Here is a 21,369-nt window from a genome sequence, read left to right as displayed (position 1 = left end):
CACCAGGGAAGCAGATCTTGGATATTCTGATTATTATGGTCTGGTTGTTGGGGAGTTGGTCACCCCCTCTAGTTTCCTTCTTTGGCACACCCTGTGTTTTCAAATCGATTGAACTGTCCCTGATGGTTTTACAGACAAAGCTTCCAACATGGGTCCCTGTGCTAAGTTTTAAGAACTGCTACACCTTTCCCCTTCTTAGGCCCAGAAAAGAGCTTGTCAGCATTTCTCCCCCCTCTATCTGGAAAGCTTCTCTAGGCCCATCAGCCATTCATAGTCTACTTTCCAAATCTCATTTCTGAACATGACCTCTTCTCAGGAATTCCATCTACTGTCTGTTCTATATTATTAGTACTTAGTTGTTTCCCTAGGGTGGAACCTTGATTTCCTTATCTAGAAAACTATCTCTAAGGTTCCTTTCCAAACTAATAGCCAATAATATGCTAGTCTGTTCTGTTTTATTCTGTTCCCTTGAGTGTTTTGTTTTCTGAGTCTGTCACTCACTCCTCCTCTGCAGGTAATTTCCAGACTCTCAAGATCCCTTCCACCTTCTTGCCAGGATCCAGCACCTGCTCAGTCTAGTTGCCTTCTCCAGAACAGTGAGAAAAATCACGGAAACCACACAGAGGATATGGAGAACAATTAAAAAGCCACGTTCACTGTGTCCTTCCTGGCCCCCAAAGCTCTTCATTCTTCTCTCAATATTCTCCCAATAGCTTCACCAAGCTTTCTCTCCCTTCATCACCCCAAATCATCCAAACCCCTTTCTACAAAAAATAACTCTGCCTTCTACTTGACTTACATCTATCTATTAATGGCCTTGAAGATCAATGACAATTCAGAATATTACATGACTACTGGGTTCCAGTTACCTAGTGCTGCATAACTACCCAAACCTTCTTGAGCCTTCTTCTACAGCCTCCGACAAACTTTCCCACCTCCAGTCTCTCCTCACCCAGGGACCACTCCAGATAAAACACCACCTCCCTGATGCCTCTCTACTGCTCAAGAAGGGCTGGCACAAACTCCCCAGCCTGGTACTCAGGGCTCACCATCAACTGGCCTCAGGATCCCCAGCCACCTCTCTGCCCAGTATTCTTCAACATAAACCCTCTGCATGGCCAGGCTGGTGTCCTGTCATTCCCACCTCTGCACATCCGCCCAGCTCTGCTTTCTCGTGGAATGTATCTTCCTTTGCATCTTCACCAACCAAACATAATCTACGTTAAAGCTGAGCTCAGATGCCACCGAAACTACCCTTAAAGCTGAGCTCAGATGCCACCCAATCTACCCTTAAAGCTGAGCTCAGATGCCACCCAATCTACCCTTAAAGCTGAGCTCAGATGCCACACAATCTACCCTTAAAGCTGAGCTCAGATGCCACCCAATCTACCCTTAAAGCTGAGCTCAGATGCCACCCAATCTATCCTTAATGCTGAGCTAAAATGCTACCTTTTCAGTAGGGTCTTCTCTGACAAGTGAAACCCACAATATCTTCTTCTACCATAACTTGCCATTTCGTTATATACCCCTTGTCCTGCCACCTCCCATCAAGACTACAATGCCCTCCAGGGCAGCAGCTCATATTTCTTTGTATTCCCTGCTCAAACAAGATTTGGTGAGATTAATATATTTTAGTATACCCACCACCACCATAGAGCTGATTCCAACTCATAGCGACCCTATAGGACAGAGTAGAACTGTCCCATAGGGTTTCCGAAGAACAGCTGGTGGATTCGAACTGCCAACCTTTTGATTAGCAGCCAAGCCCTTAACATAAGCAGGAAAGAAAAAACAAAACAAAGAAAAAAAAAACTTTATGTAAATGTCTTTTCAAGAGAAAGGGTAGATTTTGGGGTAAGACGTGAAAAGTAGAAGGTATAATTTCTAAGAAGTATCAGTTAGGATTACTGGACAATTGTGCCACGACCCCTATGACATGTCGTTGACTGGAGACAACATGGAGTCCTTATCACGAACTGAAGCACTGCTGTGAGGGGTTAGTAAGCCCACAGACTGTGTAGCATCTGACCCTTCTCACATCTGTTGTGCATCTATTGCCTCCTTTAAAGTATCGACCAAGATGTTCCTAGCACGGTATATACGTGTATATGTTCTCAGTTAGTACCCATAATAACCTGAGTGGGAGGGAAACTCACTTGTTTGGGGAAAGAATTTAAGTTTGTCTAGTGAAAAGTTTTTTTTTTTTTTTTTTAGTCAAAACTAACGTTTAAGTCCAAAGTTCATGTTCTTTTCCTTGCACTAAAGTGCCCTTGGCTCTCCCTGAGCCAAACACATATTTTGTCCAGATTTCTGTTTCGAAGTCTGTCTTTCATAAAATCAAGACACGGGAAACTAAGACCCCTAAGTCTACAAGCACCTCTAATTGGCATTGGGCATTCACTCAAACATTCATCATTCATCCACATGTTCAACAATTCTTAGTCCCAGGCATGGAGCCTGGTGGTAGGAGGGATGTGAATCAGACACAGGCCCTTTGGAAGCTTGAAGAGCAGTGGGAGAGGAAAGACACACGACTGTAATCCATGCTTGAAGTGGTAAGAGTCACAAGGTAATACGGATGAAATGTGGTGCTGTCTGTCATTAGTGATACAAGCTTGTTATCATTGATGCCCAGAGAAAGTGCACATGGAGATACAGATTTGTTATCCAGCCTCACTAACTAGATGGTTTCTTATCCAGCCTTAATAACTAGATGATGGCAGTTTTGTTATCTGGCCGTACTAACCAGGTGGTGGCAATTTTGACATTCAAGTCTCCCCAAGTCATGGCATCACCTGACATGATACTACTAAATCTGAGATACATTGATGAAGGTACATGAAGGTATAACAAATCGGCCGAGTGAGGAAGTTAAGATAATAAGCCACCAAGATTTCTCTTCTGGTATTGCCTGAGATAAAAATGGCTTCCATGTTATTACCTCCACCAGCTTTGTCAGACGGTAGGATAGAAAACAAAAGGACCCCAATCTTGCACAGGCAAGAATTAGATTTCCAATAGCCAGGCCTCATGTAATTTGATGATACCAAGCCAAAGGATTAGAACCTCAGGATCTTTCCATTTGCCCTTTCCTAGCGAGAATGCTAAGGAGCCCTACTGGCACAAGGGTTAAAGTGCTCAGCTGCGAACCAAAAGGTCAGTGGCTCAAACCCACCAGCTACTCTTCCAGAGAAAAAAACTGGTAATCTGCTCCCGTAGAGATTACAGCCTAAGAAACCCTATGGGGCAGTTCTACTCTGTCCTACAGGGTCACTATGAATTGGAATCCACTTGACAGCACAGAGTAACAAGCGAGGATCCCTAGTCTTTGCAGAAAGTGGTTAAGGGACACCCTCAGAGCAGTCACGAATTGGCAGCCATTACTGACTGCCGCCCACAAAGAAAGGCTGCACATAAATCTCCGGATTTCTGCTTACTCTTAAAAAAAAAAACTGTAAAATCTGAAAAGCTTTATCCATTCCTGCTCAACCACAGCAGAGAGGTTCTGAGTAGTAGATGCCCCCTAGACAGGGCATATGCTGTCCACTTCCACCCTGGCCTGACCTTGCCCACTTCACTCACTTATGTTGTCTGCCTCGTATGAATAAACCTTGAGGCTTTTGTCTTCTGCATTAAGTTCTGAGCACAGAAACCCTTTCAGCTTTGGGTGCCAAAGATTTCCTGGCCCCGCAGATACCATGGTGGTAACACAGCTGGGCTGAGATGCAGCATAGCCTCCCAGTTCCCAGAGGAAGGATCTGTGGCTTCCCTCAGATGAAGGGCCAATTACATGCAAAACTTTGACTAAGGTAGTGGCAGTAGAGAAGGAGCCCTGGTGGCACAGTGGTTAATTGCTCAGCTGCTAACAAAAGGTCAGTGGTTCAAATTCACCAGCCACTCCTTGGGAGAAAGATGTGGCAGTCTGCTACCGTAAAGGTTACAGCCTTGAAACCCTATGAGGCAGTTCTACTCTGTCCCACGGGGTCATTATGAGTTGGATTTGGGTTTTTTTCAGTGGCAGTACGGAGATAAAAAAAAATACAGTCCCCATTCTTCAGAAGTGAGTCACTGTGGAGGGGCCTGTCTTCCTATAAGTATTTGCTTCTTGTAACTGGAGAGGCGGAACAAACACCATTATGTCAGCAAACGTTGGCCCTCCAGCCTGTGCTGTTCCTGTGTGTTATCTGAAGTCTCGCATACAACTCCACCTGGCTATATATACCTATTAAGTTTATGTGACTATACCTGTCTGATCATATAATAATAATAGTAACAACCACAGCAACAACAACTGATATGCATCAAATGCTTTCTGTGCTGTGCTTTCTATGAGCTAAGTACTTTCTATCCATCAGCCCCTATGCCCCTACAACAGCCCATAATTCAGGTCCTTTTACTCTCTTCATATTACAAATAAGGAAACCAAAGCCGAAAGAGGGTGATAATTAAAGTTGTGTGTCAACTTGACTGGGTCGTGATTCTCAGTGGTTTGGCAGTTATGATATAGTTTGGCCGTTATGTCATGATGTAATCACCTCCATGATGAGATCTGCTATGAGTGGTCTATCAGTTGAAAGGGAGTTTCCTTGGGGGTATGGTCTGCATCCAATATATGTGGACTTTCTGGCAAAGCTTATTGGCTTTTCTGCTCTGGATCCTCCATTTGGCTTATCATCATCTGACCTCCAGTTCTTGGGGCTTGAGCCAGCAGCCTGCCATCTGACCTGCCAATCTTGGGTTCATCAGCCCTCTGCAGCTATATGAATCAGGAGAAGCCTCCAGCCTGACACCTGAAAACTGTGTGAGCCAGTTTCTTGATATACATCTCTCTCTATATATATTTATACATGTAATCAAGAAACCAAACCCGTTGCCATCAAGTTGATTCCAACTCATAGTGACCCTATGGAACAGAGTAGAACTGCCCCATAGGGTTTCCAAGGAACACCTGATGAATTCAAGCTGCAGCCGTAGCTCTTAACCACCATACCACCAGGGTTTACATATATATATATATATATATATATCTTTGGTTTTGCTTCTCTAGAGAATCCAGCCTAAGACGGAGAGGGTAAGAAAATTCCTACATTCGCACAGCTAGTAAGTGATGGAGCCAAGGTTTGACCTCACATAATTTTGACCCCTGAACAGGTAAATGAGCAAACACGTGTAATCACTGTGGGCTAGGTATCTTCACATACATTACCTTAATTATTCCTCCCAGCACTTAAATCCCATTTTAAAGAGGATGCTCAGAAAGACTGGGTGACCTGAAAAAAATCATATAGCTACTAAGTGGCAGGATTCGATCTGGAGACCGCTCTCAGATTCCTGGCCCTGTGCTCCTCTTGTGACAACTCTACCTGTCTCCCAGGGGCCTACTTGTTCTCATTATTGGACAGAATGCATATTTACGCATAACTTTCCAGCAGTTAGTTTTCCAACTGGAAAATAACATTTTCTCAATTATAACAAAAATTGTCACAGAGAGCCAAGACTGAAACATAGACATTCTGGTTAAAAATAAGGTATTTGGTGGCACGGAGCCTGAGAGAAAATCAGGATGAGATCAATCACTCCTGAAGAACCGGCCGTACTTGAAAAAAGATGATACTAGGGCAGGCTCATAAAAAGCAAGGAATCTGAAATTTGTGAACCAGGTGAATGGGCAAGTGGCCAACCTTAGTGCTCTCCAAGTTAAAGAGGGTACTAGGAACCAACTCAGACCTCATGAACAAAATGTAATTGAGCTCTGTTACTCCTATTCCACTGAAAATACAATGCTCTCCTTCAACTCATCTCAAATCATGCTGACCAGGACAAAACTTGATCATAATACCAAGGGCCAGAATCAAAATTCATTAAGCATTCATTTACTGAGTCGTGCTCTTTCAGTTGGAGCCCTGGCAGCTCAGTGATTAAGAGTTCAGCTACTAACCAAAAGGTCAGCAGTTTGAATCCCCCAGCTGTTCCTTGGAAACCCTCTGGGGCAGTTCTACTCTGTCCTATAGGGTCGCTACATGTTGGAATTGACTGGACAGCAACAGGTTTTTTGTTTTTGTTTTTTGGCTCATTCTTACTGTGGGTATGCGTGTATTGTGTATCAATCAGGGGACTGCTGAAGGCAATTTTTCCTCTATTCCGAGCAGCCCGGCAACGTCACGTACATCTGTAGATCTCTGAAGATGGAGAAGTCCTGGAGATTGATTTGTTTCTTAGGTTCATTCCAGGCCTGCAATTCCCAAAGTATGTTCCAGAGATTATCGGTCCCATGAGATCCTCCTAAAAAAGGGGTTTTGTGGCCAAGTAAGTGTGGGGACAGCTGTATATTCTATTCTTTCTTAGAGATTTAGTGAATATTATAGGCTCTGATAATTCCTGCAGCCAAGAAGACTATTTAACGTGGTTCCCAGTGTTTCTCAAGCATATTTGGGAAGGACAGCATGTTTTCTTTCACTTAATTGTCTTTAGCACCATGGAACTAGTGTCCTTCAGAACACATTTTGAGCAACCCCCGAAAACACTTGGAGTGGCCATATTTCCCTGGGTGTGTTCTTTTGTGGGAAGCCAGGGGGTGAAGAAAATACACAGGAACAAGTACAATTTTAAATATTACGGAAGGGTATACAATATAGTATCAGAAATTCGTCTTCTTCCCACCTCAAATTCTGTTTTCTACAGGTAACTGATATCAACACTTTCTGGCATGTTCTTTAAGAATACACATGTGTGTTTATACAAATTGAGGTTTTTTATGCCTGCTTTTTCATTTTGTTAGCTTAGAGAGTTTTTCCATTCCATTAGTATGTTAAGATTGGCTTTACTGTCTTTAATAGTTACATAGGAGTCCCTTGCATGAATACACCTGCATTTCTTTAACCGATCACCTGTTAAGAGACGCCTAGGTTTTCTGAGGTTTCCTGGTAGGAGAGCGTGAACTTCCAGAGCCTAAGGTATGTGGGTTGATTGCAGACTGACAGGTACTAACGCCTCAGGTCATTTGTGGTCTTGATTAGCCATCCCAGGCCTGTGTCTTAGCATGACCAACCCACCTATTAAGACGGTTGTTAAAAATAAACAACTCAGAATCCCATTGACAAATTGCTATACAGGTTTACTAGATGATTTACAAATGGGGTGGTGCTTTACCACCGAGTGGATCAGTGCTCCGATCATTTAGGGTTTTCAGGGGGCCTTCATGGTGCAGTGGTTAAGAGCTTGGCTGCTAACCAAAAGATCAGCAATGCAAATCCACACCATTCTTTGGAAACCCATGAGGCAGTTCCACTCTGTCCTACAAGGTCACCATGAGTCCAAATCAGCTCAACGGCAACGAGTTTTGTTTGGTTTTTGTATACACAGTTTTATCAGGATATTTGGACAAAGTTTTTAATTGGTTGACAATTATGTTAGAATACATGAATCTTATAAGAGAGCACTATGTATTCAACAATATCAAAGTTTAAATAGAAACCTTGCTCAACCAATTACAAGACATCACAAGATCTGTGAGCCATGGTTATAAGGCCTCGAGAGTTTTGGAAATAGGATATGTTTATGAATCTTCTATTATTTTTTGAAAGAGTAGGTTTTAAGTGGAAGTTTATGAATAGTGGAGCCAAGCCCTCTTTGGTTTTACTAAGCCTGATCACCTAGATACAATTACATAGAAAACAAACAAGCTTCTTTTAAAGGTTAGTTTATATTTCAAAGCATAGCAATAGACATTAAAGGTTTTTTTTTTTATGATTATATAGTACATACATACATTTCTTACGTTTAACAAGATAGTGCCATGGGTAAAAGAAATCTTTCCATTTTCATAAAGTAAAACTTGTAGTTTTATTTTACAGTATGAAGGTGTGGGGGCACAATTTGCTCGCACATTTTCCCTTAAAGCATTTGCTTTGCTTTTTCAGGTTCAATGAATTTAACAATCCCACCCCAGACCTGAAATTAGGTACCTCCTAGATGTGTGGAGTAGACTTCACTGCTGGGGTGTTTCAGCAATGAGGTTTTTCTCTTGGTTGTTATTTTGGTTTTAGAGGCGTCTTACCCTCCCAGCCCTTCACTCTGCGCTTATCTGGATCACAGGGCTGATGAGCAAGAGGAGTCAGCTTCTGTCTTATTCACATGCTCTCCTTCCTCTCTTGTCAAGTAACAAGAACATGTCGCAATGGACTTTATCACTCTGAAGAAAAACTAACCAAACCCACTTCTGGAAAGCAGAAAACAAGAATACTTCCCCCTTTGAAAGTCAATGAACACAGCAATTTTTTTTTTTTTTTTGGATGGGGGCTCAAAATTAAAACTCAGAGATCAAAACCTGGGTTCTCATTTGCTGAATCAAGTTTTCCTCCAGGAATCTCCAGCCCTTAGCTAAGTGACGCAGAACAAACTTTTCTCCAAGGTCCTTTGGAACTGTGAAATTTCTTAGACTAGTCCGGCCTTTCACATCCACTTTCAACAAAAGGAAGTTTTAGGAAAATACTACTTTAGCGGATACTTAAGTGTTTAAGAACTCAAATAGCACTAGCCTCATATGGAGGAAGTATGGAAACTCTTAGTCTTTCAGAGTGACACATCCCACTTTTGGAGAAAGGCATATATCTCACTTTGGTAGGTGCTTGCTTTCATCAAACTTCTTTTTTTCCTCAAACTTCTTTATAATAATCACTTTTGGTTGGCGGTAAACCTGGGGAACTCAGCAGAAGCAAATACAAACCTGTTCTAGAAGAATAATTCTTACCGCTCAGGTCACATAGGATTCACACAGGGAAAAATAATCCTCCCTGAAGGGTTTACAATACAAATTGACAAAATACATAAGAAAATGACCACTTAGGAGTGAGGGTCAGTAGATACAGCAAGCAGGATGATTCACTCCCCTAAAACTTGAGATAGTAAAACAATTCTAAAAAACACTATAAATATATCAGGTTTTCATGAATTAAAGAGAGAAAAGGAATAAATGACACGAGAAGAGAAAAAGAAAAGCAATTAAGGAAAAGCTGATGACTCAATAGAAGTTAGGAAAAGAGAAAAAAATAATAAAGACAAAGTGTGGTAAATACAAGATATAAAATAAGATGTTAGAATAAATCCAGTTATTTGTAACCACAACAGATATAAACGAATTAAGGCCATCATTTAACACAAAGAATGGATTTTAAAAATCAACTGTAAATTGTTTATAAGAGATACATCTAAAACTTAAGAACTCAGAAAGTTTGGAAAATGATATACTGGAAAAGTATTAACCAAAAGAAAGCCGGTGTGGTTGTATTAACACCAAATAAGGCACATCTTAAGAGAAAGACACTGTTAGGGATAAAGGGGGCCATTAAAAACCATAAAAGCGATAATACTGCATCTGCCCACACCTAACAACGTAGCCTTGAGATATGAAGCAAAAATTAACAAAGCGCAAGTTTAAAGTCACAAACACACAAGCATAGAAGGACACACATCCCTCAGGAATTGAACAACTAGGCAACAAATTAATAAAAATACAGAAGATGTGGATAACAGAATTAGCAAACTTGATTTAAGGTTTATATAAATTACCCTCCACCCAATAATTAAAGAATGCATGCTCCTTTAAAGCACAAAAGAAACATTTACAAAAAATTGACCACGTGGTAAGCACGTCTCAATGAATAACAAAGGAATGATATCATCCAGGCCATTTTCACTGACCATGAGGAAATGAACTTAGATTAGATATTAATAACAAAAAGATAACTCTCCTCCATATTAATATATTTAGAATTTTTGAAGTACATTTCTAAAGATTTTGTGGATTAAAGAAAAATAAAGTCAGTGAAAACATTACCCATCAAGACTTGTAGGAAACATCTGAAGCAGTACTTTGAGAAAAATGTAGAGCTTTAAATACATGTAGTCAATTAAAAAGCACTCGATAAAGTACACTGGATTAAAAAAAAAAAAAACAGGGTAAACCCAAAGAGAAAAGAAGTCCATAAGAAAGATTAGAGCAGAAATTAGTGATGTGGAAAACAAAGAAAACATGTTAAGAATTTAAAAGAAGACATAACCACAGGTATCACAGAGATTTCAAAAGCCATAAGGAAATACTATGAAAAATAAGAATTATTGCTTTTGAAACATTAATTTTGAAAGTATTAATAAGTTTGAAAACTACATTTGAAAACCCAGATGAAATACGATTTCCTAAAAAGAGTTATAAATAGACAAAATTGAATCAGAATAGAACATCTGAATTAAACCTATCAACTTTAAAGAGATAGTTCTCTCTCTCTTTCTCAATGCACACATGCCAAGTAGTCTTCAAGAAACATAAAACCCTCATTTTATACAAAGTGTTCAGAAGATATAAAAAGAAAGGAACTTATTTCATTTCCTGAGACTAATATAACTTTGTTTAAAAAAATTACACAAGAACAACATAAGAAACAGAAATTATAGGCCAAATCCTAAATAGCGCTGCAAACAAACGGCTGCATGATTTATAAAAAACGCAAAACGTTGCCATTAGTCGATTCCGACTCAGAGCCATTCTATAGGACAGAGTAGAGCTGCCCCATAGGGTTAGATGGGAATTGATCCCAGGAATGCAAGGATAACTTAATCTATCAATGTCATTTACTCCATCGACAGATAAAAGAAAGCCCTGTATGTTCATCTCTATAGACGCAGAAAAGATGTTTGAAAATGTTGAGCAATCGTTCCCAATGAAAAGTTTTAGTAAATGAGGAATAGACGGTAATTTCTTTACTCAAATCAAGAGCCTCTATCAAAAATCTGTTGAAATTATCAAACTTTAAAGTGGCAGGCTAGAAATAAGACAAGAGTGTTCACAATTAAAGGTTCTATTAACAGTGTACTGGAGGGTTTAACCTGAATAATAAGGCAATAAGAAGAAAGTAAATATTTAAGCATTAGAAAGAAAGAAAATTAAACTCCTCATTACTCTCAGGAAAAAAAAAATGTGTCTATCAGCACAGTCCAATAGACTATTTGGCAATGAGGAAAATGTTCTATATCTAAGTTAGCCAATTGTCAACAGAGCTATTGAGCACTCAAGTGTGGCTCGTGGGATTGAGGAACTAAATGTTTTATTTTATTTAAGTTTAAATTTAAGAAGCCACGTAAGACTGGTGGCTCTCATATTAGACAATGTTGGAGTCTATTCGGAATTTCCAAGATAGTCTATAAATTTACTTGGATTGATAAGAGAGATAAGCACCTTTAATATTCATAGATGGAAAGATTTAATGTCCATGTCAACGTTCTAAAGATGTCAGTTCTATCCAGAATAATACATAAATTCAGTGCAATTCCAATCAAAATCTCTATCAGGTAACTGTTGAGCTTGATGAACTGATCCTAAAAATCATGTGGAAAAATAAAGAACTGAAAAGAGCCAAGACAATATTGAAGAAAAATAATAAGGAAGAAAATATCAGGCAACAGAAAATACTTAGAGAGCAATTATAACTTAAGTAGATGGCACTGGCTCAGATTTAGATAAATAGCCCATGAAGCAGAATAAAATCTAGACATAGAACCACATGTATGTGAGAACTTGTATATGACCGATAATCACCACAACTGGTAGAGATAGGATTATCTGGTTAAAAAATGGTAATAGGACTATTCTTCCAGACAAAGATAATAGAACCCTGCTTCGCATCATACACCAAAATAAATCATAGCGATTTAAAGACCTAAACAAGAAAGGCAAATATTAAACCTTAGTAACATAACATAAAATATCTTCAATGTCTAGATTTTAAATAAAATACTGATATCCTATAGCCAATAGCAAAAAAAAAACACCAAAAGAAAAATGTGCAGAGGATATGAATAGGCAATTTACAGTTGAGGAAACCTAAAGATTCAGTAACTGAATGAAAAGATGATTAACTTCAATATTAATTGAAGAAATGCAAACTGAAAGTGCAATGAAATTCTGTTTTCTATCCATAAAATGGACAAAAATATAAAAGGTAGATAATACCAAGAATTGGTGAGTTTGTGGGAAAATGGAAACATATGTTGTTGATGGGAGTACGAATTTGAAACCACTTTGCAGATCAATGTTCCAATACTCATACCCTAACCACCAAACTCACTGCTAGGTACACGCTAAAGAGACTCTTGAAAAGGTGTACAAGGAGATGTGGGAAAAGAAGTTCATGGCAGCAGTGTTGGTGAGTATGACAAACTGCAAACAACAAAACAGTTCATGAAGGGAATGGATAAATAAACCAGCTGTACTACACTATAGGAAACCCTGGTGCCGCAGTGGTTAAGCGCTACAGCTGCTAACCAAAGGATCAGCAGTTCGAATCCGCCAGGTGCCCCTTGGAAACTCTATGGGGCAGTTCTACTCTGTCCTATTGCGTTGCTAGGAGTCGGAATCGACTCAACGGCACTGGTTTAACTACACTATACACCAGTTCAGGTGAATGAACTGGGTCTACCCGTTGCTGTCGAATCAATTCTGACTCAGAGTGACCCTATAGGACAGAGTAGAACTGCCCCATAGGGTTTCCAAGGAGCGGCTGGTGGGTTCGAGCAGCAAAGCTCTTAACCACTGCACTACCAGGGCTCTAACATGTTCCCAAATTGATAAATCTCAAAAACATGTCTTTTAGGGAAAAACTCACATTATAGAAGATATGCAAGCTATGAGCCATGTGTGTACATTTTTTAATCATACAAAACAGCAACATATTGTTACATTCAACAATGGTAAAAGTTCAAAGGCATACGAGAGGATGGTACCTCAGCAGGTGAACAGATTCCAGAGAGGTTGGATTCTAATCCCAGCTCCACCACATTCCTGCTTGTGGGCAAGCAGCTTAACTGTGCTAAACCTTAATTTCCTCCTGTGTAAAACGAGAATAATTCCTTTACCTCATGAGATTTTTTTAAGGATTAAAGAGCACTTGGCGCGTAGGGTGCTCAATAAATGTTAACCCTTTTCGCCCTCTCTCGTCATCACCGATTTGAAGGGGGAGAACCGAGCGCCTTTGACCTTCCGTTTCAGGCCTCTTTACCTGCCCCTGATGTACCAGGTCAGGCACAGATGCAGACTCTTCAGTGTTTAGCTCTTCCACATGTTCAGGTTCTGAACCCTGGGCTTCCTTAAAGTGACAGGACACCCAAATACAAAAGTACAAGTCAACGAAGGACTGAGTACTGGACATAAGCTTAAGTAACAAGAAGCAGGTTGGATTAACCATGACAGTTTCTCTGATGTTCTGATGTGGTGGAAAGAGCATTTGACAGAATTCCGTGAGAGTGTGGGCATGGCTCTTCTCCCTCATCTGAAAGACTCAGGCCTTGATGACAGAGACCCCTTTATTCCCAAGCCAGTGTGTGAACCCGCAGACAAGCCATCCACAGCCAGAATGAGCCAGGTCCTGCTGAAAGCAGAGGCTTCCCTCCCATCACCTGCTGGCAAACTGACAGCTCTGGCTTCCTTGTGACTCCTGGTCCTGAGCCTCCCAGGTGTGGAGGGAGAGGAGGCTTTGCAATGGAATAAGCTAGCACCAAGCAGGGAGGAAACAGAGAAAGGGCAGGTGATCCACAAAGCAAGAGAGGGCAGTTATGGGTTTCTCGAGGCCCATGTCCCTGTGGGTCTTTTGCTCCTAAACCAGAAGGATGGTCTCAAGGAAAATCCAGAAAATAGAAGTGCTACAAGAAAACAGCACAATCCAGCCTGTCAGCCGTCTTCACCGGAGCCATGACAACATGGCTGAACTGCCTCAAAGCCCATGTTACAACATCTTTGAATACATTTGTAGGTAGTGGAAAGGTCCAAAACGATGCCGGCAGATCTTCTTTAAAACTTCCTGGCCATGAGCATGTCTGTTCTGTATCATCATCTTTTTCACACCTCAACTATCTACTACCTGGGCAGTTCAAATGGTTAAGCACTTGGCTGCTAACCCAAAGGTTGGTGGTTCGAGTCCACCAAGAGGCACCTTGGAAAAAAGTCCTGGTGATCTACTTTCAAAAAATTAGCCGCTGAACAAAGACCTTATGGAGCATGGCTCTACTCTGACACACATGGGGTCACCCTGAGTCAGATTTGACTTGATGGTAACTGGTTTTGTGTGTATGTGTGCATGCGTGTCTGTGTGTAGGGTTACTATGTAATGCATTTTAGACTATAAAATTAGTAAAAATTCTTTTGGGCTTTCATATGAAAGAGTCAGTTCTCATCAAATGATGGTATATTAGCAATGACTGGAATTAAGATACAGAGCCCAGCTCTTGCATTCTTAGGCTGGGTGACCTTGGGTGAGCCTCTTAATTATATTACACCTGTCTCCCCACCTGGATGTATGGAGTTCATCACCTTCTCTCTGTCTCCCAGGGAAGATACAAAAATATACAAGAATCTAGATGAGAAAATACTCTGAGTTCGGGGAAGGAAAAGCGCAATGGAAACCCAAGGGCTAGTGTGCGTGTGAGGCAGGGAAATGGGCTCCCTGATTCAGAGGACACAATTGCATCAGCCTGTGCCTCGCTCCTCATCAATAACAAGAGTCAATGACATTGGCTCCACCCCATCTCATGGCATCCCGCCAGCACCTGGGATTCTAAATAACTTACCAGAGCAGAATTGTGCAGAATTCTGCCCTACAAAGTGGATGTCTCCTTTAACCTGGCTTATTTTTAAAAAAGAACCTTCTATTCTACTCTAAATGCTAAACATGTATTCTTTTGTTTCAAAAGCTCCCTGATAAGGAACAGACCGACTCCGAGATCTGAGCATACTTTGTAATGATGATTTTAAAGCCCCAGAATTCCTATAGCCACGTATCTGAGAACCCGCCCAGAACGGAGTGATGTATTCTGTGACTCTGGTAAGGAAGGAAGCTGGTCATGAAGGGAGTCAGGAACAGATGTGAGAAACACTGGGCTGTATGAAATTTCTTACATACCGCCCACTTCCTTCCTTCCTTCTGCACTGCCTACGCTCCTATCCCTTCTGTATTCTGTGTCCCAGGCCTCGGCTCATTCAACTTCCCTTTCAGCGCACAGATCAAGGATATTACTCTTAGCAGAAGTATTTACATCTTTCATTCTTTGTGATGACAAAAGGTGAATCTCTAATGCAGAAGTCTGACAGCATGAGAAAGGGATATAGAGTTTCTCCACTCTACAAGTGGATGTACCTACTGAGAAGACCAGCCCTAGAAGGAGGCCATTCCATTATGGAAGAAATATGGCTGCTCCCTGGGTGGTTCACCTCAGCACCTTCAGGGAGATGAGCTCTGTACCAAAGAATCCTGAAAAGTTTGAAGAGAGAAGAGAGTATACGGAATAGTGAGGGGGGAACACAGCCCCATGAGAAATGACCACAGATCCTGGGAAGTTCAGTCCAAGGAAGAGGTCTTAATTCAACATACATTTACCAGTTGGTGTTGATTCCAACTCATGGCAACCGCATGTGTGTCAGAGTAGAACTGTGCTCCACAGGATTTTCAATAGCTGATTTTTCGGAAGTAGATCACCAGGCCTCTGGGTGGACTCAAACCTCTGAATCTTTAACCTTTTAGTTAGCAGTCAAGCTTATTAACTGTTTGCACCACCCAGGACTCCAGAACACACATTTATGGGGTCCCATTTATGTATGTGTGTAGCTCCGTGGCAGATGCTGCGGAAAGGTGCCTGGAAGATGACCAGGAAGAGACAAAGCAGCTATTTTCAGATACCAGAAGGACTGTCAAGTAGAAGAGGGAAAAGTTGCTAAAAAGACAAAAAAGATCCAGCATTTAAAGAGCATTTCCTGTGTCAGGAAATTACATTTAATTTTTACTTAATTGTCACCAAAAATGCCATGAAGTGTTATCTCATTTTGAGAAAACTGAGACTCAAGAAGGTTTAACTGGTTGCCCAAGATTATAATGCAGTCAAGTACCATGGCAGGACAGGAGGTAGACAGTGTCAGTTCTCGGGAGTCTCTGTGTTAAAGCAGCTTCTACAGTTTGAATCCCCAGGCTGTGAGCCCAGGTGCAGGGGGCTGAAAAGTCTCCAATTCTTCTCCCCCGTTCGCCTCACGCCTGTCCACTTGCATTGAGCAGTTTTTTCTGCATCTGAGAAAGTGAAGATACTCGCTTTTTTACACCAAAGGGACTGGCCTCGGCAGCTTGCTCACCAGTTAACCTTTTTAAGACCCAATTGTTTTCTGCTTTGGGTTTTTTTTTTTTTTTTTTTTTTTTTTACCGTGTGTTTTCATTAATGGAAGCATGCTGAGTCATGGAGTGAGTTTAAATTTTTGGTTGATAATATGGATTTTGAAAAATATTATGTGAGAATACATAGTCATCACAAAACTCAGAGAGTTCTTGGGCACCATGATTGGTGGGTGCCCATCTTTCCCACTGTTCATGGGAGGTATGATTTATTGTGGGGTGCCTTCCGTTAGATTACATGGGGAACCTCATTTTCAAAATATCACATAAACACACACACAAAACAAAACAACACCCACCAGGGCTCCCTAGCTATCACACAGAAAACCACAAATATGCTTACAAGGCTTATCTGGGCGTTACAAAAACCAAGAGACAAATCTTTTACTCAATCACACTTCCTGGACGCACTATCTATCTTTTAAGCCTGATATAGCCCAGCTATTTTGCTTCAATGAATGTTTCTTTCACCTTTCACTGTTATTCAAGTTCCCACTAGAGGGCAGCAAATACTTTTAGTGGAAAAAGTAGGATCCCAAAAGACCTGAGAGGTGGAAAATATGGGTGGGATACCATATGGCCCACAGGTCTGAAACAGTTCTAAATTGGCATGTCCACAAGCAAATTAGATGCTAGGGAGATGCTGCAGCAGAGGGGGTCTGATTTATCACCTATCAAAGACATTGCCAAAAGTATTCTGGCAACTAGTGGGAAACTGTGTAGAAAGTATGGGCTCTAGAATTAGAAAGAATCCCAACTTTAAGCTTTCTGGGTTTGGGGCCAATTACTTCATCTCTTTGAGCCCTCATTCCTCCAACTCTCTATGGTTAATATTAGATAGATGGGAAGTTAGCTGCCACCAAGCTGACTCCAACTCATGATGAACTTATATACAAAGAACAAGGTGTTGCCTGATCCTGAGTCACCCTCATAATCTGTGGCATGTCCAAGTCCATTGCTGCAGAAGTTGTTCCTATCCACTTCACCAAACAGTTCCTTCACCCTCACTGGCCCTTTACTTCACCAAACATAATGTCCTTCCCTAGTGATTGATCCCTCCTGACGACATGTCCAAAACTAGTGAGTGGGACAATGTTCTGTTGTAATCAATAACATTTTCATTGGCTAATTTTTGTAAGTAGATTTCCAGGCCTTTCTTCTCAGTCTGTTTTAGTCTGGAAGCTCTGTTAAAACTGTCCAGCATGGGTGACCCTGCTGGTATTTGAAATACTGGTGGCATAGCTTCTAGCATCACAGCAACACGCAAGCCACCAAATTGACAGGCAGATGGTGGGTGGGCGATAATAAAGCTTTCCTAATGCAGCTGTAAGAATTAAACAAATGTATCTAAAGAACCTAATAGGTGGTAGGTACTTAATACATGCTCTCTGCCCTTGTAGCTCCATGCTTCTAAACCTCTTCTCTCTGATAGGAAAGATGCGCCATAAGCATCCTCCCAGACACTAGCAAAGCTGGGAAGCTCTGCCTGTTCCAAGGCCTAAAAGGCCAAGTTGGAGCTAGTTCTTTAGCTTATGACTTATTATTGTTGTTGTTACTTATAATTTTACAAAGAATTTTTCAAGGGCCTTCTCTTCCCTTAATGTTATCAGTAGGCCTTATCAGTCATGTACACCTTGGCATGAATGAGTTTGAGATGTTTTCCCTAAAAGCAGTTTTGCAAAAAGAGAGAAAAATGGCACCAGACTCCCAGGGATGGGGGGTGGAGGGGGCGGGGGGGGTGGGGGGAGAAACCACCTTCACAAATTTGAAGGACTGATGAGTCTTGCGTATCCTCTGCCATGTCTTTAATGCCCCCCTTTCCCCTGTCCCCCCACCCCACCCCCATTTTAACGTTATGCAAAGCTTTTTGCTAGGATGCAAGAAAAAAGGCATATTTTCCAAAGAAGTAGAAAGTTACACTTTTGAACAAACTATGTAGATTTACTGATTAAAAATTTATCCTGTTTGGGTAGAAACTTCTTGTTTACATGGCCACACAAGCCTCAACAAAATCTAAGACTGTAATCATGATTGCAGATTTCACCAGGGGCTTGCTGAGTCAGAATTGTCCTCATGGCAACTGGTTTTTTTTTTTTGTTTTGTTTTTTTGTTTGGTTTGCTTAGAAAATAAATGTACCTTATAAATTTTTTTTTATAAATAGAAATGAAGCCTTTCAGGAAACCGTTGGCTTTAGTCAGGGCATACAAAGTGTAATTTTTCAACATATAATAATGAAGATGTTATTTCTTTAGCTCCCGCCTTGAACACTAGGGGCAAGACACTGCTAGTTGGACGAGCAGAATAGTGAATGGGGAAAATAGCCTTCTCCTTCTCAACTCGGAAGGGATGCAGTTATACAATAGGTTCTTGTTAAGAAATAAAGGGGTTTTTAACTTTTCAGGTTGCGAAAAGGATGTTGATTTCACTTCCTTCTTTTTGTTTTCTGCAAAGCACTGAGAACGGTAACCGAATTTGCTTCACTTTTTGGGATCACAGGTCATTGTGTGGCTGAAATCAATCTGTGGGGACAGCCATTCTCCTTTCGGGACTGGCTTGTTAAGTAACATGACGAAGGTTCTCCCGGTAAGCGATGAATGGGCTCAGAAGACTCATTGGCTTTTACCCTCTCTTTCCTCCTACCTACCCCACGTACATTGTGTGGGTGTGGATGGGCAAAGCATTAAGGGCTCACTGATAGGACAGGAGTGGAAGAAACTGTCCACAACTCCTTGAAAATATTTGAGCGAATCAGGAAAAAAGAAGCTCCCAGAAACCAGAAAACTTTCGACTCTCTGTTTTATACTAGCTCAATGCTACAAGTTCACATTAGTTTCTCCATCTTGCCTTAGATGCCACATTCTAAGCTTATTGCACATTCTTTGGAACTATTATACATTTACCCAAAACATAGAAATTTTAGTGTATAAACTTTATGACCAATTCTTTATAACTTTAAGAAAAATGAAATTATTTATATCTGGGGTAGGGAATCTCTGAGTTTTTTTTTTTAATAAGCAAGTTAAAACCAATAGTTGCCATATGACAATATAAGGCATATAATTTTCTGTGCACAAATGGTCTGGCTCCAGCTAAGAATTCAGGATCCAGAGAAAGCTGGAACATACAGCAAGCCTGTGCCAGTTAAGAAAACTGAGCAGTCTCTTGTTCGTAGCCCAAGAGGTTCTTAGAATCAGTCCTTCATTTAAACCTAGAGAGCTCTAATAACTGCCTAATTAGAGATCTTTAGAGATTAGCTTAAGTTAGATGGAAAAAAACAATGCAAAACCAAAGATGGGCAATTGCCCGATGTGCTATTTCTACCCAGTGCAATTTCTGATTTACCAAAAGTCAAGTGATCTGACAACACCATCTTTGCCAAGCACTTGTAGTAATGGGCTGTTTCTTGCCATCTGTATTTATTGACTACCAGTTGCTTGTGGGGAACGAGCAGGTTATAAACAATCCATCAATGAGAGAAATTTCAAATGACTGACTTTCGAATCACAAAAGCAATTTTAGAATGTGAGTAAATGTCTGAAATGAAGAAAGCACTTCACCCCTCCTCCTCCCACCCCCGGTTACCCTTTGCGGATAAATGCAGTGAGTACCTGAAAACCTAACATTGCGACCACCAACATAGCCAAGCAGCCTGGGAGTGACATATTGTTTCCTGAAAGAGATGAATCTAATAGCTAACTTCAAAACGAAACAGCAAAACTCTCCGCCGTGAGCTAGGCAGACAGGGAAGTGTTATTCTGTCAGAATTTAGGAAATCAGGAAATACTTACAATCATTATAAACGTGCCCAAGAACTCGGAGAGGGTTTCTTTAGCCAAGCTGCTCTTCAAGACCAGTTTCTGCTTGAAGCTCTTGCCCAGCTGTGCCTTCTCAGGCTGCATCTTGGGGCTTCTTGCAGGGCCACCCTCTCCACCAGTATCTGCTGGTTCTGGTCCTCGCCTTTGCTCGCACGTGGAAATGGCTATCTTGACCACTGCTGCCAGATTCCAGGAGCTGTCTGGTGAGCGTCTGACAGTACAATCACTGTCCCAATTAGAGGCTGTGACTTAATCCTCTTCTGGTGAAACTGTTTTTCCCTGTTCTGCTGCTTGCTTGAATTAGTGAGTGAGACCTTGAAATCCCCAAAATGAACCTTCTTGTGCCCGATAGATTAATCATTACCTTTATCCTCAGGATATTTTTTCTCTCTTTTTTTTTCAAGAGATGAGAAAACAGATGTTGTGCTGGTTGTGTTACCAAACCACAGCGATGGGCCCTCGTCCAGAAGAGATTTGCGTGTTACACAATTACAGGCCTCTGACTTTTTTTTTTTTTTTTTCTGGTCTGAAGTGGGTGGTTGGGTGTAGTTTGGAATCATCAAATCAAGTATGTATGTGTCTGGTGTAAACATCCTTTCCTAAACGAGTTTTCTAGTTTCTTGGAAACTAGAAAATACAAAGAAAACATAGATTTGTTGTTTTACAGGTTCAGTGATTTTTCTTCCAGGGTCATTTCAGTGTCTTCATGGCAGCATCCTGAGGGTGAAAAGAATCACTGAACTGACTCTAGAGGTGGAAGAATTAACCTATAATGAGACCATTGCCAAGCCTGTAGGACAGGATGGACATCGTCAGCGGAAGGTGGTTTGGGATCCAAGAATCAGCGAGACGGAGAAGGCAACTCCTTGAGTTGCGTGAAAGGTCTTCTGAAGAAGCATACCACTTCGAAAACCAAGTTACTTCTCTTCATTAGTTGTTGTTGTGAGTTGCCATGGAGTCGGTTCTGGCTCATGGAGACCCCACATGTACAAAGCAAAACTACTCCACAGAGCTTTCAAGGCTGTGATCTTTCGGAAGCAGATCGCCAGGGCTGTCTTCTGAGGTGCCTCTGTGTGTGTTCAGACCACCAACCTTTCAGCTAGTAGTCAAGCGCTTAACTGTTTGCATGACCCAGGGACTCTCTTCTTCATTTACCAGGCCATATTTAGACAAAATACATAGAAAATAAATGACAGCAGCTTAAAACTTGTCAACTTAACTAGACAAGAAAGAGGGGGTAAATACACCTCACCACAGCTGTTAGGTTATACCACTCAGGTTTGATGAATTAACGTCCTCACAGGCAGCAAACTGTTCTTGGGGCTAGGTTCTTGTCATGTCAAATATTCAAGCC

General features: G+C 41.1%; 1 protein-coding gene across 6 annotated transcripts in view; it reads right to left on the bottom strand.

Annotated features, from left to right (window-relative positions):
• The window catches only part of AQP9 (aquaporin 9), a 40,284-nt gene extending 19,815 nt beyond the window's left edge, over window positions 1–20,469 (bottom strand). For 3 of the 6 annotated variants that reach the window (XM_049852595.1, XM_049852597.1, XM_049852596.1), the window contains exon 1: window positions 19,989–20,469. In XM_049852595.1, coding sequence (XP_049708552.1) covers window positions 19,989–20,099 — 111 coding nt within the window. In that variant the 5' untranslated portion in view covers window positions 20,100–20,469. The other 3 variants (XM_049852600.1, XM_049852599.1, XM_049852598.1) reach the window with 3 other exon arrangements.
• Between the last annotated feature and the right edge of the window lie 900 nt (window positions 20,470–21,369).

The sequence above is a fragment of the Elephas maximus genome, chromosome 13 (genome assembly GCF_024166365.1).
Source record: "Elephas maximus indicus isolate mEleMax1 chromosome 13, mEleMax1 primary haplotype, whole genome shotgun sequence".
Taxonomy (NCBI): Eukaryota; Metazoa; Chordata; class Mammalia; order Proboscidea; family Elephantidae; genus Elephas; species Elephas maximus.
The sequence above is the reverse complement of the archived record's forward strand: the minus strand, read 5'-3'. Positions and strand labels throughout refer to the sequence as shown.